This window comes from Lathyrus oleraceus, chromosome 5 (genome assembly GCF_024323335.1).
Source record: "Lathyrus oleraceus cultivar Zhongwan6 chromosome 5, CAAS_Psat_ZW6_1.0, whole genome shotgun sequence".
Lineage (NCBI taxonomy): Eukaryota > Viridiplantae > Streptophyta > Magnoliopsida > Fabales > Fabaceae > Lathyrus > Lathyrus oleraceus.
This window is the reverse complement of record NC_066583.1, coordinates 325,501,439-325,520,309: the sequence shown is the minus strand read 5'-3', so window position 1 is coordinate 325,520,309 and position 18,871 is coordinate 325,501,439. Positions and strand designations below refer to the sequence as shown.

Genomic DNA, 18,871 nt, shown 5'->3' with positions numbered 1-18,871 from the left:
TTAAAGATGCCATCCGGGAGGTTTGATGACGAAAGCTTCAGATCGAGCCGTACATTAGGCCAATTTGAAGACATGGGTGCCACACTGGGTCGTACGTTAGACCGTATAATGAGTCATCCATTAGGCTGCCGACTTCGCTGGGGAGTCGGAGTGTGTCATATGCTGTTGGGGATAAAGGATCAGAATGGACCATACGCTAGATCGTATCTGAGTTGCAGAATGAGCCGTACGTTAGGCTGAATCTGATGACGAAAGGGGTAGTCGTACGTTAGACTACACTTCAGAAATGTACCGTATGTTAGGTAGCATTTGAGGGGATGGACATCCGAACGGGTCATACGTTAGACCGTCGCAGAATGAGTCGTCTGTTAGGCCGCATCTGATGATGAAAGCGGTAGTCGTACGCCAGACTACACTTCAGAAATGTACCGTACGTTAGGTAGCATCTGAGGGTTGTAAGATCCAAACGGGTCGTACGTTAGACCGCGTTGGAGTTGCTGGAGTTCAGAATGGATCGTACGCTAGATCGTATCTGAGTTGCAGAATGAGCCGTACGTTAGGCTGTATCCGAAGAAGAAAGTAGTCGTACGCTAGACTACACCCCTGAATGTACCGTACGCTAGGCAGCATCTGAGGATTTGAAGGTCCAAATGGGTCGTACGTTAGACCGCATTGGAGTTGCTGAAGAAGTCATATGTTGGGCTGAATCAGAATGAACCGTACGTTAGGCTGTATCTGATAACCTGTATATGTTGTACTTGCAATAAATGTCTGGGGTGGGCTTAAAGATGCCATCGTTATGAGGATATCGAAGTGTTGTCAGAATGAATGTTCCCATGAACTGTATTTGAAATATGTATCTGAATCTTGAATGTGATTGATAAAGGTGTCTGTCTGAATGAACCTTTTATTTTGACTATATCAGGAGGATAAATAACCTGCAAAGAAAAGTTAGCTTCATGCTATGTCATGATGTATGAGATGTTTCGTGTTATGCTAAAATAAATGCGAATGTTGTATGCATGCGTATGCTGTGAAATGATGTAATGAATGAGTTATGCGTATGAGAAGTTCTGCTTGGGGACTCTACTGGGGAAAATAAATCCCCATCTACTGATTTGAGACATTTGTGTCGATGACCCTTTCTCGGCTGGGGATGCTTGATTTCTGTCTGATGGTGGAAATATTCAGCAGAGTCGGGCTGGAGATGGATGAGATGATCAGCCTGTCTGGCGATGCCGACCTCTGTTGGGGAATAGCTGGCTGTGCCGGGGAATACTGCCAATTTCTTCTGGGAAAAATAGGCTTGCTGGGGAAGAAAATTGGTAGCGGATTCATTGGAAGCATGGTTAGACCTTATCCTCGATCCTGAAGTCTTGTAGTAATTGCTATTGCTATTCTATGCATGTATTTTGGTAAACATTGGTCATATTCAAATGCACATATTAATTCAAATTAAATCAATGGACATTTACGCAAACAAAACAGAAAAAGTAAAACAAAAGCATCTTTTTTGAAATGAATCGCATTGATTTTGAAAGGAGGCCTATGAACAGGCAATTTGTGTACAAGGAGACAGAAATCCTAGTAAGAGGAAATTGTCAAAAACAAAGAGAAAGCTATGCAGAAAAGTCTTATTGATTTTAAGTCTACTACTGTCATTATGTCTTCAAGCATCTCATCCCCTGCTGTCGGATAGAAGTGATTGGCTTGGTCAGTCCCTCGAACTTGGATGAAAGTTGACTGAGAACGGGACATAGTCATACGCTTTAATCCCTAATTTTTGCCTGGACCGCCTTTTCAGGTTTTCAGTCCACCAGGATACCCTTTTTTGCCCAAGCCGCCTTTTCAGGTTTTCGACTTGCCGGGTGTACATTTTTTTATATATCCCTAATTTTTGCCCGAACCCTTTTGGTTCGCCGGGATGCCCTTACTTTTGCCTAGATACGTCGATCTAGCGGGTCTCTTTTATGCGTAGTATTTTTTAACTATGTCCGCGTTCACGGGATGTGGGAAGTCTTCACCATCCATTGTAGCGAGTATCATGGCTCCACCAGAGACTACCTTCTTAACTACAAATGGCCCCTCGTATGTGGGAGTCCATTTGCCCCTGGGATCACCTTGTGGTAGAATGATACGCTTGATGACTAAGTCGCCGATTTGGTACACTCGTCTTTTGACCTTTTTGTTAAATGCCTGGGTCATGCGCTTCTGATATATCTGCCCATGACAAACAGCCGCAAGTCTCTTTTCATCAATCAAATTTATCTGATCGAGTCGAGCTTGAATCCATTCATCCTCATCTAAGCCTGCATCTTTCACAATTCTTAGAGAGGGGATCTGAACTTCCACTGGTAAAACGGCTTCCATTCCATAGACTAAAGAGAAAGGGGTTGCCCCTGTCGAAGTGCGGTAACCATGAAGAGCAAAAGGTAACATCGCATACCAGTCTTTGTATGTTACTGTTATATTCTTGATATTGTTAGCAGCCTCCGCGGCGTCGTTCGTCTTTGGCCGGTACGGAGAAGAGTTATGGGGTTTTATTTTGAACTGCATGCAGAGTTCAGTTTAGTACCATTATCAGTGATAACTCTCTCAGGAGACAGCAGGTTTCTCAAGTAGATATTTGATAGAATCCATCTTAAAAGTCAATAAAGTGGTATGATTCAACATATACTGTCTTAGTCGGCGAGCAGCCTAAGCCAAAGCACAGTAAGCTTTCTCGAGCTGTGAGTATCTTGTTTCACAGTCGGTACCTTTTGCTAAAGCCGTGTATGACATGCTCTTTTCGACCAGACTCGTCATGTTGCCCCAGCACACCCTATTGAGTTTTCTAACACGGTCAAATACATGATTAGAGGTCTTCCTTCAACTGGCAGCATCAGAATTGGAGGTTCTTGGAGATACTTCTTGATTTTGTCGTTCATCATTCCATACCATCTCTTGATTTTTCTTTTTTAGTCATTTGAAAATGGGTTTACAGGTAGCAGTCAAGTGTGGAATGAATCGGGCAATGTAATTCAAGTGTCCCAAGAAACCTCTGACTTCTTTCTTGTCCATTTCAGTACTCAGATCTATAGTTTCAATTGATTCCTCATGCGGCTGTATGGTCTTTTCTTCTTGTAGTACCAGTCTGGCAAGTTCACCAGGGACTTCACAGTCTTCCTCGCTTCCATCCTCGGCTTGGTAGATCGATTTTCAAAGTCATAATGAACAGTAGTAGAACTATTATCCACAGGATCCAGAGTGAATATGGACACGCGATTTGTTACGTGAGTGTGTGCAAGAAAACATAGCTTGTTTGAAAAATGACAGGAAAGATAAAGAGCGCAATATTTGAATGCAAAAAGTCCATTGATTTATTGAATGTAAATATGCTTATGAAAATGACAAAACCCTTGAAAAATTAGCTATTATGCCCCGGGCCTAGACACAATGCTTTGAAGCACTAAAATAGCAATAACAATTATTCCTGACTAAAGGAAATCGGGATAGTGTCTTCAGCCTTCCAATTATTGAGTCCGTCACCAATTGTTGGGAAAATCCAGCTATCCAGGTCGCAATCGCTATCAGTATCTTCCACAGCGTTGACAGTCTCGTCATGATTAGGCAGAGGGGCAGTGATGCCATTAGGAGTCTCCGGAGGATCAAAGGTAGTCGCCTGTATCTTCCCACTTCGAATGCCACTTTCAACATGTTCACCTGTTAATATAAGTTCAGTGAAACCCAATGAGGAACTCCTCAATAGATGGCTGTAGAATGGGCCAGTCAGTGTGCTCATGAACATGTCCACTAATTCTCGATTAGTCATAGGGGGTTTGACTCTGCCAGCCAAGTCTCTCCATTTTTGAGCATATTCTTTGAAGCCTTCTTTAGATCCCATAGTCATATTCTGCAACTGTAGCCGAGTAGGCGCTAGTTCAGAATTATACTGGTAGTGCTTGTAGAAAGCTGTTGCTAAATCAGTCCATGTGCGGATGTTAGAGCTCTCAAGCTGATAATACCACTCTAACTGTGTGCCAGACAGACTCTCTTGGAAGAAATGGATCCACAGTTTCTTATTAGTAGTGTGCGGCTGAATCTTTCTCACATAAGCCCTTAGATGCATCTGAGGACAAGAGGCACCATCATACTTAGTGAAAATGGGAACCTTGAATTTGCGGGGAACGACCACATCAGAGACCAGACCCAAGTTTTCGAAATCCAGACCGGGCACTTTCTGCCCCTCCATAGCTAGCATACGTTCTTCCAGCAACTTGTACTTATCATCCTTCGGAGAGTACTGTTCATGTTCATAATCTTCATCGTCGTCCTCAGAATTGACGAGATTAGGATTCTCATCTTCCGAATCATTCTCGGTCTCTTCTTCTGAATCCTTCGGAATTCTAATCTTGACTCCTGTAACCTGTCCCTTAAGCCTTCTCCCCGGGTTGATGTAACCCACAGGTTTCTGGTCCTTCTTCTTCTCCATCAAAAGAGCTTTCAGTTCTTCCTGCCCCTTAGATAAGCTCAGCATCATTTCCTGGAATTGAGCATTCTGGGCCTGGAGATCTTTGACAGTTTGTTCGAGAGCCATTGTTCAATCTGTTTGAATCTGCTGGAATCTGTTTGCCAGGAAAATCGTGAGAACACTGATCCTTTAGAATACCTGTTATGCGATGCAATGCAATGTATGAAATGTTTTCAAGGACTTTCGGGATTTAACTTTGCATAAACTAACAAAAAGAGCCTTTTTTTTTCTTTTCTCTTTTGTTTTTGCTTTTGTTTTTGTTTTTTCTGTTTTTTTTTTTTAGCAGAGTTAAATCCCTAAATCCTTGAAATGGTTAGTACAATGCCATGATGTTATGATGTTATGTTGTTATGATGTCATGTTGTTAGATAAATAACAAGCACAAGCAAGTCACACAACAATCATTCCTAGGTTTTAAGGCTTGCGTGAGTTCCATAGGTAAATACCCTCCCCACTGAAGTTTGGTTGGTTCAACCTGTCTTAGAATAGTAACCGGGTTCTAGAAGGATCTCAAATCATTGACCTTTCCTTAAGTCCACTTCAGTGCAACACCAAGTGGTTGACCGAAGCTTCCCTAAAGTCCAATCTCAAAGAGTGTAGTATCGAGTCTCAACCAACTCCAGTCGGAACCGAAGCCAGTTATCTCACTACTTTCTAATGGCCAGGATGAGTCAATTAGGGTTCTAAAGGTCTGGTTAATGCTTTTATGACACCACGCGAATGCCAAATATTTCCTCAACTAACATGAGGAACATCAGGACATCCAAAGTGCCACATTAACCGTAGCCATCATTTTGACCATTCCAGTATACGCCGGACAGTCGCGATGATCTCTTGCTACTTACCTAAGGTACACTAGATCCGGGTGTAGGATCTTTCACTCAAGCATAACATACCCAAGCAATCCCTTAAAAATAAATCAGACAAATTGAATAAGTGATCTTGTTTTTAAGGTAACCTCTCTTTTTAAATATTTAGGGTCCCCAGCAGAGTCGCCAGTTCTGTCATACGGTGAACTGGACTTTTTGTGGTTTTAATCGCAATGTCGCGGTTAGCAAGAGTCGCCACCGACTTTTCTTTTATCCAATAAGGAAAGGTGGAAAAGAACAGGAAAGACCTTAATTTAGATTTTGGGTTCGGGAGGTACATTATACAAAGGGAAGGTGTTAGCACCCTTTGTATCCATGGTTATCCATGGGCTCTTAATTGCTCAATCACTTATATTATTTTTGTCTAAAAAAGTGTTTGTGAATTGTTTGGAAAATTGTTTTGAAAAGAGAATTTAACTTTGTAATGATTCTTGTATGAATGTATACAAAGTGGTTATCCCATTTTAGTTTTGAAAATTGTTTAGAAAAATATAACTCGGTAATGATTCTAGTATGAATGTATACCAAGTGGTGATTTTCTAAAGGCATTTTGAAAGGTGTGAGGTGCAAAAAAATGTTTTAAGTTGTGAGCCAGCAATTAAGAGTTATACCGACCCAAGGTCTTTACGGGCATTTCCTATCCTTATGAGGGTAAAATTGTCCTTATTATTGAGAAATAAGTAGTTTTATCCTTTGGATGTAAAAGGGTCATCGTAGGGTCATCGATTGGTCATTGAAGGCAACAGTTATGAGGATACCTTAGCATTCGAAGGGACTATCATCATTTAACCGTAGGCAACATCGGAGGGTCATCGAGGGACAAAGTTGTATATTCGAAGGCAACATCCGAGGGACTATAATTTATTTTATGATGATTTAACCGAAGGGTCTTTGCTAAGGGTATCCCCACGTTCGCGGGACATGACCGTAATATCGTAATCGTAAGGCAACAAAGAGAGGTCCAAGATTACTTATTCAAAGGCAAAGTTTTACAATTAATTATATAATTAGGATGAAACTCCACATTAAAATTATTAAAAATAATATATTAGAAAACTAATACATTAGAAATTAATACATTAAAAATTAATTTAGGGTGAAACTCCACAAGGGTATCCCACAAATAAAGTGGAATACCTAGCCAATAACCTTTTCCTGGGATATGTGAACCTTTACGAAACTCAAAAAAAAGAAACATGTCAGAACACCAAATCAGGGTGCAATCGAAGATTACACCGGAGAAATATCACAACAATAAATAGGATAGGATGAATAATGCATGGCTATGATAAAACATAAAAAAAAAACAGAATAGGCCACGGATTTTGAATTTGAAAACAGCCCCATGTTAGGAACTTTGAATTTTATGGCATTTTATCACAGGAATAACATGGTCAAACATTCAGGGTATTCAGGCATATTTAAATTCCCATACGAAAGCAAATTATATATCAACATTTAATCATGATGCATTATATATGTAGATATGGCCAATTGAAAGTATAAACAATAGAGATACGCAAACCTGTTTGCCAATTCAAGGTTGAAGGGATTGACCACTTGTAGTATCGGAATAAGTTAGGCGGCGGGAATTGGACGGCGATGGCTTCGGTGCAGATGGGCTGCCTTCAGGGTTTCTTTACTCTGAATTCTCCGGGTAGGCAGGGTTCCTATGCCAAAGTTTCTATTCGTCCTTCTCTGTTCTCTCTCTTTCTTTTTCCTCAAGGTTTTGTTTCAAGGAAACCTCAGAGTGTTTTGCTTCTCTTCCTTCTTTCTCCAGTGAATCTCCTAGTGTAACTCCAAATGTAAACTCCCCTACTGAAACTTCAGTATTTATAGACTAATTTCGTGGGTAATGGGCTTGGAATGAGGGAGACCCAAGTCCAAAATAATTTGTTATATTTTATTTATATATTTATTTTAATTATTTAATTAATTAATTAATTAATTAATTAATTAATTAATTAAATTTTTTTTTTTTTTTTTTTTTCTTTTTTTTTTTTCGTTTTTTTTTTTTTTTTTTTTTTTTTTTTTTTTTTTTTTTAGGAAAAATGATGGGTAATTTTTGGGGTATGACATCACCCTATCGTAAACGGGCGAGACATAGTGGTTGCAACGCTATTGATGTGAAGATTTGGTCCCTCTGTGCTCCTTGAAATCACGGGCTTTCTTTGATGCATTGTTTTCTCCACCCTTGATATACCATTTTTCCAACCATATGATCTCAGCGATGGATGTTTCGGACTTCTGTGCGAGAGACTTATTGAAGTGCCCGCTTTCAAACCATTTTGGAAAGTTTCCAAACACATTTTATGGTTCATATGTACCACCTTTGTTTTTGAATCATTGAATTGATCCATATATTCTCTTAGGGACTCGAGATTCCCCTGACATACATTAAATAAGCCAGTTGTTGAAACCTTCCAGTGCTTACTTGCTAAAAACTGATGAATTAGTTTCCTCATGATATCCCAATAATTGGTAACTAAGAGGTGTGGCAGGTTCATATACTACCTTAAAGTCTCTTCCTTGAAAATACTGGACGAAAGTTTGCATTTGAAGGAATCGCTAGAGTCAATTATCTCCATATGAGTATTGATGGTGGCGACATGCTCCTAGCGGTCGCTCTTTCCATCAAATTCGACCAATGATAGAGGCTTGAAGTTCTCTAGCACTAGAGCGGCCCATATTTCATCAGAAAGAGGTTGGAGGTCAAAGATATTGACTTCTTTAAGAGGGTTATCTTTGTACCACCGTTATTGAAGATTCAAGATGTTATCTTCTAGGATTTGGTTGTGGCGATGCATCTCGTCCATAGCAACCCACATCTTTGTTATAATCTCGTTGTCACCACTATTATTGCTAGTTGTTGTGGTGCCTCGCCGTGCCACCATGGTGAGGAAGATGATCGATGAGATTGAAAGTTATATGAGAGTGTGAGGCCCCACGGTGGACGCCAATTGTATTTGTGGAAAATACAATAAGGTGACAAACCTTTTTTCCTAAGGGAAAGCAAGAGAGTTCGTATATGATGGATTTGTGAAATTAGTGAGTGATCCTCCCCACCTTTAGAATTGCAATATTTGTAGTTGTACTATGGGTCGGATCGTGGGAAAGAAATGGTATTTCCCTAACTCTTTAGTGAATACGGGGGATAGAGAGATTTGTTCTTCCTCTTAGATCGGAGGAGCGAATCATCCTTTGTAGTATTGACTAAGCTGACTCTTTCGGGGACACCTCATCTGCCACACATTGAGGTAGTTGATTTTTGATAGATTTAGAATCAGGTCAAGTGAGACGTACTGGACCGGATCGCCCATGATCCGTCGTATTGTGCCCGCCTGTTTCGTCCTATGGCCCTTTCATGATGCGTTTGGGCTAATTGAATCACGAATTGTTCTCCTCCAAGACCAATAAAAATTATCCGAGTCCAATCATAAATTTTGTTGTTTGACCCTTGGCCAAAACCAAAAATTATATATAAATATACAAATATAGTCACGAAAAATATTTATACCGTCTAATAATACTCCTTTCTAGTTGAGATCGAGCCAATACAAACCAAATGGCTTCTCATCATATCCAATATTTCATTGTTATTCTCATGTCCACATTTCTCACAATTCATTCCTTCGAAGAACTAACTCCTGATTTTTACAATGATGTTTGTCCTCAGGCATTGCCAATCATTCACTCAATTGTTCTCCAAAAACTTAACATGAAACCACGCATGGGAGCACATTTACTACGCTTGCATTTCCATGACTGTTTTGTCAATGTAAGATACAATACACATATTCATCTATATACTCTTATATTATCAGAAAATGCTTATGATTGCAAAATTATAACTATAGGGTTGTGATGGATCGGTTCTGCTAGATGACACTCCTAACTTCATAGGTGAAAAGAATGCAATCTCAAATATTGATTCCCTTAAAGGCTTCATGTTGGTTGATATAATGAAAGCAGCTGTTGACAAAGCTTGCAAACGTTCTGTCGTATCATGTGCAGATATATTAGCCATTGCTGCTCGTGATTCCGTCTCCATCGTAAGAATCAGAGATTCAACTATAAACCTTTTTCTAAAACTAGTTCAAGAATTTTTAAACTGTAACTATTTTTGTTTCATAGTTGGGAGGACCAAGCTATTGGTACGAAGTTCCACTAGGAAGAAGAGACGCAAGAAATGCTATAAAAAAAGATGCAGATTTTTATCTTCCTTCACAGCTTTTCAATTTCTCTCAACTTGTTTCTAACTTTGAGTTTCAAGGCCTAAACATTAAAGATCTCGTAGCACTTTCCGGTGCTCACACGATTGGAATGGCTAAATGTTCTAGTTTTAAGGAAAGGATTTACAATGACACGAATATAGATCCCGATTTCGCAATCTCCATGCAAGAAAATTGTCCTATAAAAGGCTGTGATGATCATTTTGAAGCATTTGATCATGTCACTCCTAATAAGTTTGACAATTCATATTACAAAAATTTGATTAATAAAAAAGGTTTACTACATTCTGATCAAGAGCTTTTTAAAGGTGATGATGGTAGTGAAAGTGATAGATTGGTGAGACGTTATAGTAGAAATCCTCATGCTTTTGCTAGAGATTTTAAAGCTTCCATGATTAAGATGGGTAATATAAAGCCTCTTACTGGAATCTTTGGAGAGATTAGAAGAGATTGTAACAAAGTTAACTCATATTTACATGGTTTAAATGAGTGATTAAGGTTTATGTATTAATGATGTGTTCTTGCTAAAAATCTAGACAAGTTTGATAAGAAACACAAGAACCCTAGCTTTCAGCATATAATATATATATTAAGAATAATTATTTACACTTTTATTTTGTTCAAGTTTTATGATAAAACATGACAAAATTGTATGAAAGATAATGAATTTAAGATTGAAAATACAAATATCTCAAATATTCTAAGTTCTAGCTTCTCATGATTTGTGGTTATTTACATCATCACACTCCAATGAGATTGAGAGAGAAACAAAAGATTAAAAACAAAGGATTATGCTAGTAACCTAAGCGAACGAACTGACTGATTCAATCGATTGATCAGTGAACCAACGCTTCTACGCTTCAGTTATGAGTTGTTCGAGCGATGTTGTTTCATCTTCGTTCTAACAATTTCTCCGATTCAATGTCCCAAACATTAGGATGCCAAGAGTGGAAACCTCTTGTGACCTATGAATGCCTTCCTAAAAACATTATATCCATTTCTATAATGCTCAAGTGAAAAGCATAACTGTCTTATAGCCTCGCGTTTCTCTTCGGCTCCTTCTAATATCTCAATCTTATGCCTCTCAATCTCATCATCTAGTTCCTTTGCTCTTGATTCTAGTTCCACCATATGTGTATTTGCCTTTTCAATCTCCTTAACTCTTGAATTCATCTCTTCTTTGAGTAAACCAACTTCTTCATTGAGATTATCTCTCTCTAATATTAAACCTCCAAGTCTCACATTAAGATCTTCGATATTATCGTTTCTTTCGTGAATCTCTTGCTTCAATATCTCAATTTCATCTCGGAGTTTCTCTTCCATGTGATCATGTTGCTCCAACAATTTACACATTTCAGTCTTTAATTCTGACTTTTCAAACAAGTTTTTCTGTTCGGTCTCGGACAAAACAACTTTTAAATCCTTGATCTCATGTTCTCTTTCTTCTAGACTTGTTTTCAACCTTGAAATTCTTTCTAGAAGCTCAATGTTATCTCTCTTCTCAGAATTGTACATAGTTTCCCATTTAGCCGTTTCCTTGTGAGCCAAGTCAAGTTCATCCTGCAATTGTTCATGTTTTTCATTTGATTTACTTGTCTCAATTTCCAATGAAGCTATTTGTACCTCAAAATTCTCCACTTTTTCTTTTGCCAATCTAAGCTCATCTTCAAAGAATTTGAGATCCATTTTCATCCTAAGATCCTCTTCGGTTGATGTTGATAACTCGTTAGTATCAATGGCACAGAGGCCTGATTCGGATGGGCCCTGATCTATTGTCGAACAAATATCATCATCCAAATGAACCGATGGTTCCATTGACTTATTTTTTTCAACCTCGATCTCAAGTTTATGAATTTTCTCTTGTGAAAGCCTCAAACTTTCATTCACATCCTTCAATTCTTGTTCATATGCATTGATTTTGACACCATCTTCACTATGTTCATGTTCTTGTTGTTCATACACTAAAATCTTGTCTTTCGCCTCACGCAACTCGATTTCCAATTCAATAACCCTTTTAGTCATACCATGATCACTTGCATTCCCAAAGATACCCGAATAACTATTGACAGACAAAGCATCATCGTAATCATAGTCGCTATCCGACAAATTAGAAAATGCATCACCATCTTTTTGACATGAAGAATCATAACCATTATTATTTCCACCAGAGCCAAGAAAGAAATCAAACCCTGGAGCGCGTGTAATCGATATTCTACGTCCGATTTTTCTAGGAGAACCAGAAGGACAAGAAGAAGGTGGTTCTGAACCGTTATCAGAAACACCTGAGGCTTGAGATTGAATATCAGAAGGTATATTTTTCCACATATCACCTGCGGCAGGCTCGTAACGTTCGACTAATGATCGATAGCCGCGGTAAAACGCTTCCACAAGAGAAATCAATTCTGGTCTCTTTTGGTAATACATTTCAGCTTTTTGTGCAAATGAATCTCCATTATCTTCAATCAGTTTCATCATTTGTCTAACATTACGATCCATTTCGGATGTTAGAGATCTTTTTGTTGATTTCTTGAGAGTCATTGTGATGAAAAAAATGATTATGATGGCATGTAGTAGATTGTTAGAGATTAACCACCTTCCTAACTGTTTGAAAAGATGGTTAATCCTCTTCTTTCAATGAATATTGAAGGAAGAATGAAACAAGATTTTGTTAATATGATAGAAACATTAATTCGTCTTTACTTGTTTTAACTTTTCTTTGTTTAGAAAAACCTTTTTAGAAGGAGCTACAAATATTGTTAAAAGAACATAAGATAGAACTTAATTAAGAAAATAACCTTTTTGATTTGTTCTGTTAATATATATGTCGTATGATTTTTTTTTCTTTCTATATTGTCACACCAATAAAAATACACAACCTTGTAAAGTATACTACTTACATTGCCAATTTTATTTGATATATAGTTTTGCAATGTCATATAAACCTATCAGACTGTTATGCCACTTAATTATATAGATTTTAAAAACATTTTTCAACAATATTTACACAATGTAAGATGTGGTAAGTATTATATTATAAATAAAGTCTTAGGCTCATTGAACAAAGTTTGTTTGTTAAGTTTATTTTTCCTTTTTATTTAACTAAGATTATTTTCAAGATTGTAACAACAATTTTTAATATATCAAAATTTTATTTATAACCTGGTATTTAAGCCTAGTTAATATCACTCGAGTCATCTTCTATAAAGATTTCAATACCAAATCACCTACAATTTATATTCACTTACCAAGTCTAATAAGGATGTATTTGAGAGAGTGTAACACCCTTCTAAATACCCCAAACTATTTAATTAAAATATATAACATATCAATCAGAGTAATTATGCCCCGAAGGGTGTCACACAATATTCATCAAATATCCTGTCATGCTCATTTATTTAATCAAAATAGGACACTTTTGCATAATTCGCAGCGGATAGAAAATCAATTCAATCATGTAATAACATGTACCACAGTACATGTAAATTATTCAACAATCAACATCAAAATAATTAAAACATCCCCTCCCGATGTTACATCTACCAGAGCATGACCACTAAGGACGACACTAGACTCCAAGGACTAGCTTCTACTCAAATCACTGCTCGTTACCTGAAAAACATAGTTGTAAGGGTGAGTTCCTCAATCAATATAATAAGCATTATACAACATTATGTAATGTTAAGTAAATACGCATTTATTCACCCTAACCAGACTACGCACTCAGCAACTGCAGTATCAACTCAAACATTCTACTCGACAATAACATATAGCATATGTATAATCTCAACCATACTCAACATCAACAACACAACACACAACATTCAACACACATATAATACTGGAATACATCCATTCATATTATATGCCATACATTCATTATGCAATGAGACTCAACATATGCGGTACCGACTATTCTTGAACATACAGTTCAAGCTCACCGATCCCTCCAGATACGGCTACTGAGCTCACTAGTCCCACTCATTGAGATCTAATGACTCACTCACTAATTCCTCACTATGGGAATTAGCTACAGCCCCAAGGCTAGACTATGCACACTACTCATCTAGTATGCAAACATCAACAACAACTCCACCATATTTTACTCACTAATTCCTCACAATGGGAATTAGCTACAGCCCCACAGGCTATGCCATGCATGCTAATCATCTAGCAAGGCAACAACAACAACAACAATTCAAGAATAGACACATGCTTACACTCTAAGCCATAAAACAGTCTATTCACAATACATACATAACTGATACATCCACAGCATTATGCATACCATCACATATCATCAACACATTTTATCACAAAAGCACATCACATCATGCCATAAAATCAACACAGTATTAGCGTACTCTACTGATACCTACACTACTCAAAACAACGGGAAATGATCCCGACTACATCATATCTCAGCTACGTTACATCACTCAGCCTAACAACCAAAACTGCACCACAACAGCACAGAAAATTCACAACTCTGGCCATACACAATCACATAATCACTGTTAATTATTGATAATACAATTACAGCGACTTACTAAGAGCCTCGCAACTCAACGTACTCAAAACTCACCAACATCCACTTCTGCACAACACAGTTCGCGCCGCGCAGCAGGGTTCGCGCCGCGAACGGTGCGTTACAGAACCCCTCTGGATTTTGCCAGTTCGCGCCGCGAACTGGGCTTCGCGCCGCGAATCGCGCGCAAACAGAACCCTCTGCTACAGAACCAGATTTCCAGATCTGCAAATGGCTTTCTCTATTACGAAACCTATCCGATCCAACCTTCTACAGTCCAATTTACACCAAATAATCGTCCATATTTTCCACACAATTCCTATCTTATTCGATTACACAAAATCTAACACTTTTACATCCAATTCCTACCAAACCCCTTTCAATTATCATCCAATTTCATTCATCCAAATTTCACAAATTCATCATGCATCCATCTAATCAGAGGTAAAACAATGGTTATCACTACCCAGTACATATTATCATATAATACCCTTTAACCGATGATAAACCCCCCTTACCTGAGTTAATCCGGCAAATTCTGCAGCTTCAAGCTTTTCCTCTTCTCTTGCTCTGCCTTTTGCCCTTTCTCTCTTTCAGCCGCTTCTCTTTTCCTTTTCACGTGAAAATCTTTTTTCCAAAATTGGGACTTTTTATTCCAACTTATATATTCCAATAAATAATTATTCCAATAATTATTATTCCAAAATAATAATAATAATAATCCAAATTTCCAATTATTCAATTAAATTAATAAATAAAATATTAATTTAAATTAAATAATTATCTTATTTTAATTGGGGTGTTACAACTCTCCCCCACTAAAAGAGTTTTCGTCCTCGAAAACATACCTCAAGCGAACAACTCTGGATAAGATTCCTTCATCTGACTCTCAAGTTCCCAAGTCACATTGCCACCTGCTGGTCCTTCCCAAGCTACCTTCACTGAGGCAATCTCTTTACCCCGCAACTGCTTCAACTCTCGATCTTCAATCCTCATAGGTGATGTTTCAACAGTCAGGTTATCTCTCACCTGTACATCATCTACTTGGACTACATGCGACGGATCATGAACGTATCTCCTCAACTGAGACACATGAAAAACATCATGCAAATTCGCAAGTGACGGCGGTAAAGCGATACGATAGGCTACCTCCCCTATCCTCTCCAAAATCTGATAAGGACCAATAAATCGAGGAGTCAGCTTCTTTGACTTCAAGGCTCGACCAACACCAGTTATCGGAGTAACACGAAGAAACACATGATCTCCCTCTTGGAACTCAAGTGACTTTCTCCTCTTATCATGATAACTCTTCTGACGACTCTGAGCAATTCTCATCTTATCCTGAATCATCTTAATCTTTTCAGTAGTCTGTTGAACAATCTCTGGTCCAACCACAGCACTCTCACCGGACTCATACCAACATAAAGGTGTCCGACATCTCCTACCATACAAAGCTTCAAACGGTGCCATACCAATACTCGAATGAAAACTATTGTTGTAGGTAAACTCAACCAAAGGTAAATAACAATCCCAAGCACCTCCCTTTTCCAAAACACAAGCTCTCAAAAGATCCTCTAATGACTGAATCGTCCTCTCAGTCTGACCATCAGTCTGCGGATGATATGCAGAACTTAATCTCAACTTAGTTCCCAAAGCCTTCTGCAAACCTTCCCAAAACTTCGATGTAAATCTAGGATCTCTGTCTGAAACAATACTCGACGGGATACCATGTAGACTTACAATCTTCTCAATATACAATTCAGCTAACCTCTCCAACGGATAATCCATTCTGATCGGAATGAAATGAGCCGATTTTGTCAATCTATCCACAATCACCCAAATAGCCTCAAAATTCTTAACTGTTCTCGGTAAACCCGAAACAAAATCCATACTGATACTGTCCCACTTCCACTCTGGAATAGCCAACGGTTGCATTAGCCCAGACGGCTTCTGATGCTCAATCTTCGACTTCTGACAAGTCAAACAGGAATAAACAAAACTCGCAATTTCTCTTTTCATTCCCGGCCACCAAAACAACTTCTTCAAATCATGATACATCTTCGTAGCTCCAGGATGAATACTCAAACCACTACGATGTCCTTCTTCAAGAATACTCTTCTTAAGCTCGGCAACATCCGGAATACACACCCGATTACCAAATTTCAAAATACCATTCTCATCAACTCTGAATTCACCACCTTGACCTTGATTCACTAAAGTCAACTTATCAACCAAAAGCACATCAGATTTCTGACCCTCTCTGATCTCATCCAAAATACCACTTGTTAGTTTCAACATTCCCAATTTGACACTATTGTGAGTACTCTCACACACCAAACTCAAGTCTCTAAACTGTTCAATTAAATCCAGTTCTTTAACCATTAACATAGACATATGCAATGATTTCCGACTCAATGCATCAGCCACTACATTTGCTTTACCCGGATGGTAGTTCAACCCAAAATCATAATCCTTCAGAAATTCTAACCATCTCCTCTGCCTCATATTCAGCTCTTTCTGATCAAACAAATACTTTAAACTTTTATGGTCACTGAAAACTTCAAATCTTGACCCATACAAATAATGCCTCCATAACTTCAGAACAAATACCACAGCTGCCAACTCTAAATCATGTGTCGGGTAGTTCCTCTCATGAACTCTTAACTGTCTCGAGGCATAAGCTATAACCTGCTTATTCTGCATCAACACACCACCTAAACCCAGCAATGAAGCATCACAATAAACCTCAAATAGTTCCGACGAACTCGGTAATATCAGGATAGGAGCAGTAGTTAACCTTCTCTTTAACTCTTGGAAACCTTCTTCACATTTTGAGTCCCAAACAAACGCTTGCCCCTTTCTAGTCAACATCGTCAACGGTAACGCCAACTTAGAGAATCCCTCAATGAACTTCCTATAATAACCTGCAAGTCCAAGAAAACTTCTTATCTCAGAAACTGACTTCGGAGCTTCCCACTTAGATACCGCTTCTATCTTAGAAGGATCAACAGCAACACCACCTCTTGAAATTACATGACCAAGAAAACTAACCTCTTCTAACCAAAATTCACACTTTGACAGTTTAGCAAATAACTTCTTTTCTCGTAGAACTTCCAACACCACTCTCAAATGTTCAGCATGCTCTTCTTCATATTTCGAATACACCAAAATGTCATCAATAAACACCACAACAAACTGATCTAGGTACGGATGGAAAATCCTATTCATATACTCCATGAATACTCCAGGCGCATTAGTCACACCAAAAGGCATCACCGAATACTCATAGTGTCCATACCTTGTTCTGAAAGCAGTCTTCTGAATATCCTCAGTCTTCACACGTATCTGATGATACCCAGATCTCAAATCTATCTTGCTGAACACACTTGCACCAACCAACTGATCCATCAAATCATCAATCCTCGGTAACGGATACCGATTCTTGATCGTCACTTTATTCAGTTTCCTGTAGTCCACACACAATCTCATAGTACCTTCTTTCTTCTTAACCAACAACACTGGTGCACCCCACGGTGACACACTCGGACGAATAAATTTCTTATCCAACAAATCTTCCAACTGACTCTTCAATTCAGTTAACTCAACAGCAGACATACGGTACGGAGCCATCGATATCGGCCTAGTACCAGGTACCAAATCAATCGAGAACTCAACTTCACGCTCTGGTGGTAATTCATTCACTTCTTCCAGAAACACATCAGGAAAATCACACACCACAGCGAGATCGCCAATCACTAGTTTATCTTTAGCTTCCAAAGTCGCTAACAGCATAAACAGCTCTGCCCCATCAGCTACTTCCTCATTCACTTGCCTCGCTGATAGAAACAAACTCTTCCCTTCCTCAATCTCAGGAAAGATCACAGTCTTATCAAAACAATTGATATAAACTCGGTTAAACACCAACCAGTTCATACCCAGGATAACATCAATCTGCACTAATGGAAGACACACAAGGTCTATCCCAAAGTCTCTACCAAAAATACTCAAGGGACAATTTAAACAAACTGACGTAGTAGTCACTGAACCCTTCGCATGAGTATCAATCACCATACTACCACGCATCTCAGATATCTCTAACTTAAGTTTCACAGCACAATCCAAAGATATAAAAGAATGAGTCGCACCTGTGTCAATAATAGCTACAAGAGGAAAGCCATTAATATAACACGTACCTCGGATCAAACGATCATCTGCAGAAGTCTCAGAACCCGATAAAGCAAAAACCTTGCCTCCCGACTGATTCTCCTTCTTCGGCTTAGGACACTGCGGACTGATATGACCCAACTCTCCACAGTTGAAACAAGTCACAGTCTTCAACCGGCACTCTGCAGCCAAATGACCACCTTTTCCACACTTGAAACACTTCATCTCAGCACTGGTACACTCATGAACACGATGTCCAGCCCGACCACATCTGTAACACTTAACAGGAGCACTAGAGTCTCCCCCACTAGGCTTCTTCATCCCACTCTGTCTCTGAAAACCTTTGCCAGCTGCATACGGTTTTCCACGATCAATCTGATTCTTGCCTTTCCTATCAACCCTCTGCTGATAGCTCTCAGCTCTGGCCTTGGAATCCTGTTCAAAAATCCTGCAACAGTCAACCAGATCAGAAAACACTCGGATCCGCTGATATCCAATAGCCTGCTTGATCTCAGGACGCAACCCGTTCTCAAACTTCACACATTTCGAAAATTCTCCAGCAGCCTCATTA

At 38.8% G+C, this 18,871-nt stretch overlaps 2 protein-coding genes across 2 annotated transcripts; one reads left to right on the top strand and one right to left on the bottom strand.

Annotated features, from left to right (window-relative positions):
* Positions 1-8,488: 8,488 nt before the first annotated feature.
* Positions 8,489-10,164, top strand: LOC127084373 (peroxidase P7). The gene is made up of 3 exons (XM_051024804.1): positions 8,489-9,157; positions 9,237-9,431; positions 9,514-10,164. The coding sequence occupies exons 1-3, from the start codon at positions 8,945-8,947 to the stop codon at positions 10,102-10,104; spliced, it is 999 nt and encodes a 332-aa protein (XP_050880761.1). The 5' UTR covers positions 8,489-8,944; the 3' UTR covers positions 10,105-10,164.
* LOC127084372 (protein NETWORKED 4A) lies at positions 10,160-12,223 on the bottom strand. The gene has a single exon (XM_051024803.1). The coding sequence runs from the start codon at positions 12,147-12,149 to the stop codon at positions 10,545-10,547; it is 1,605 nt and encodes a 534-aa protein (XP_050880760.1). The 5' UTR covers positions 12,150-12,223; the 3' UTR covers positions 10,160-10,544.
* Positions 12,224-18,871: the final 6,648 nt, after the last annotated feature.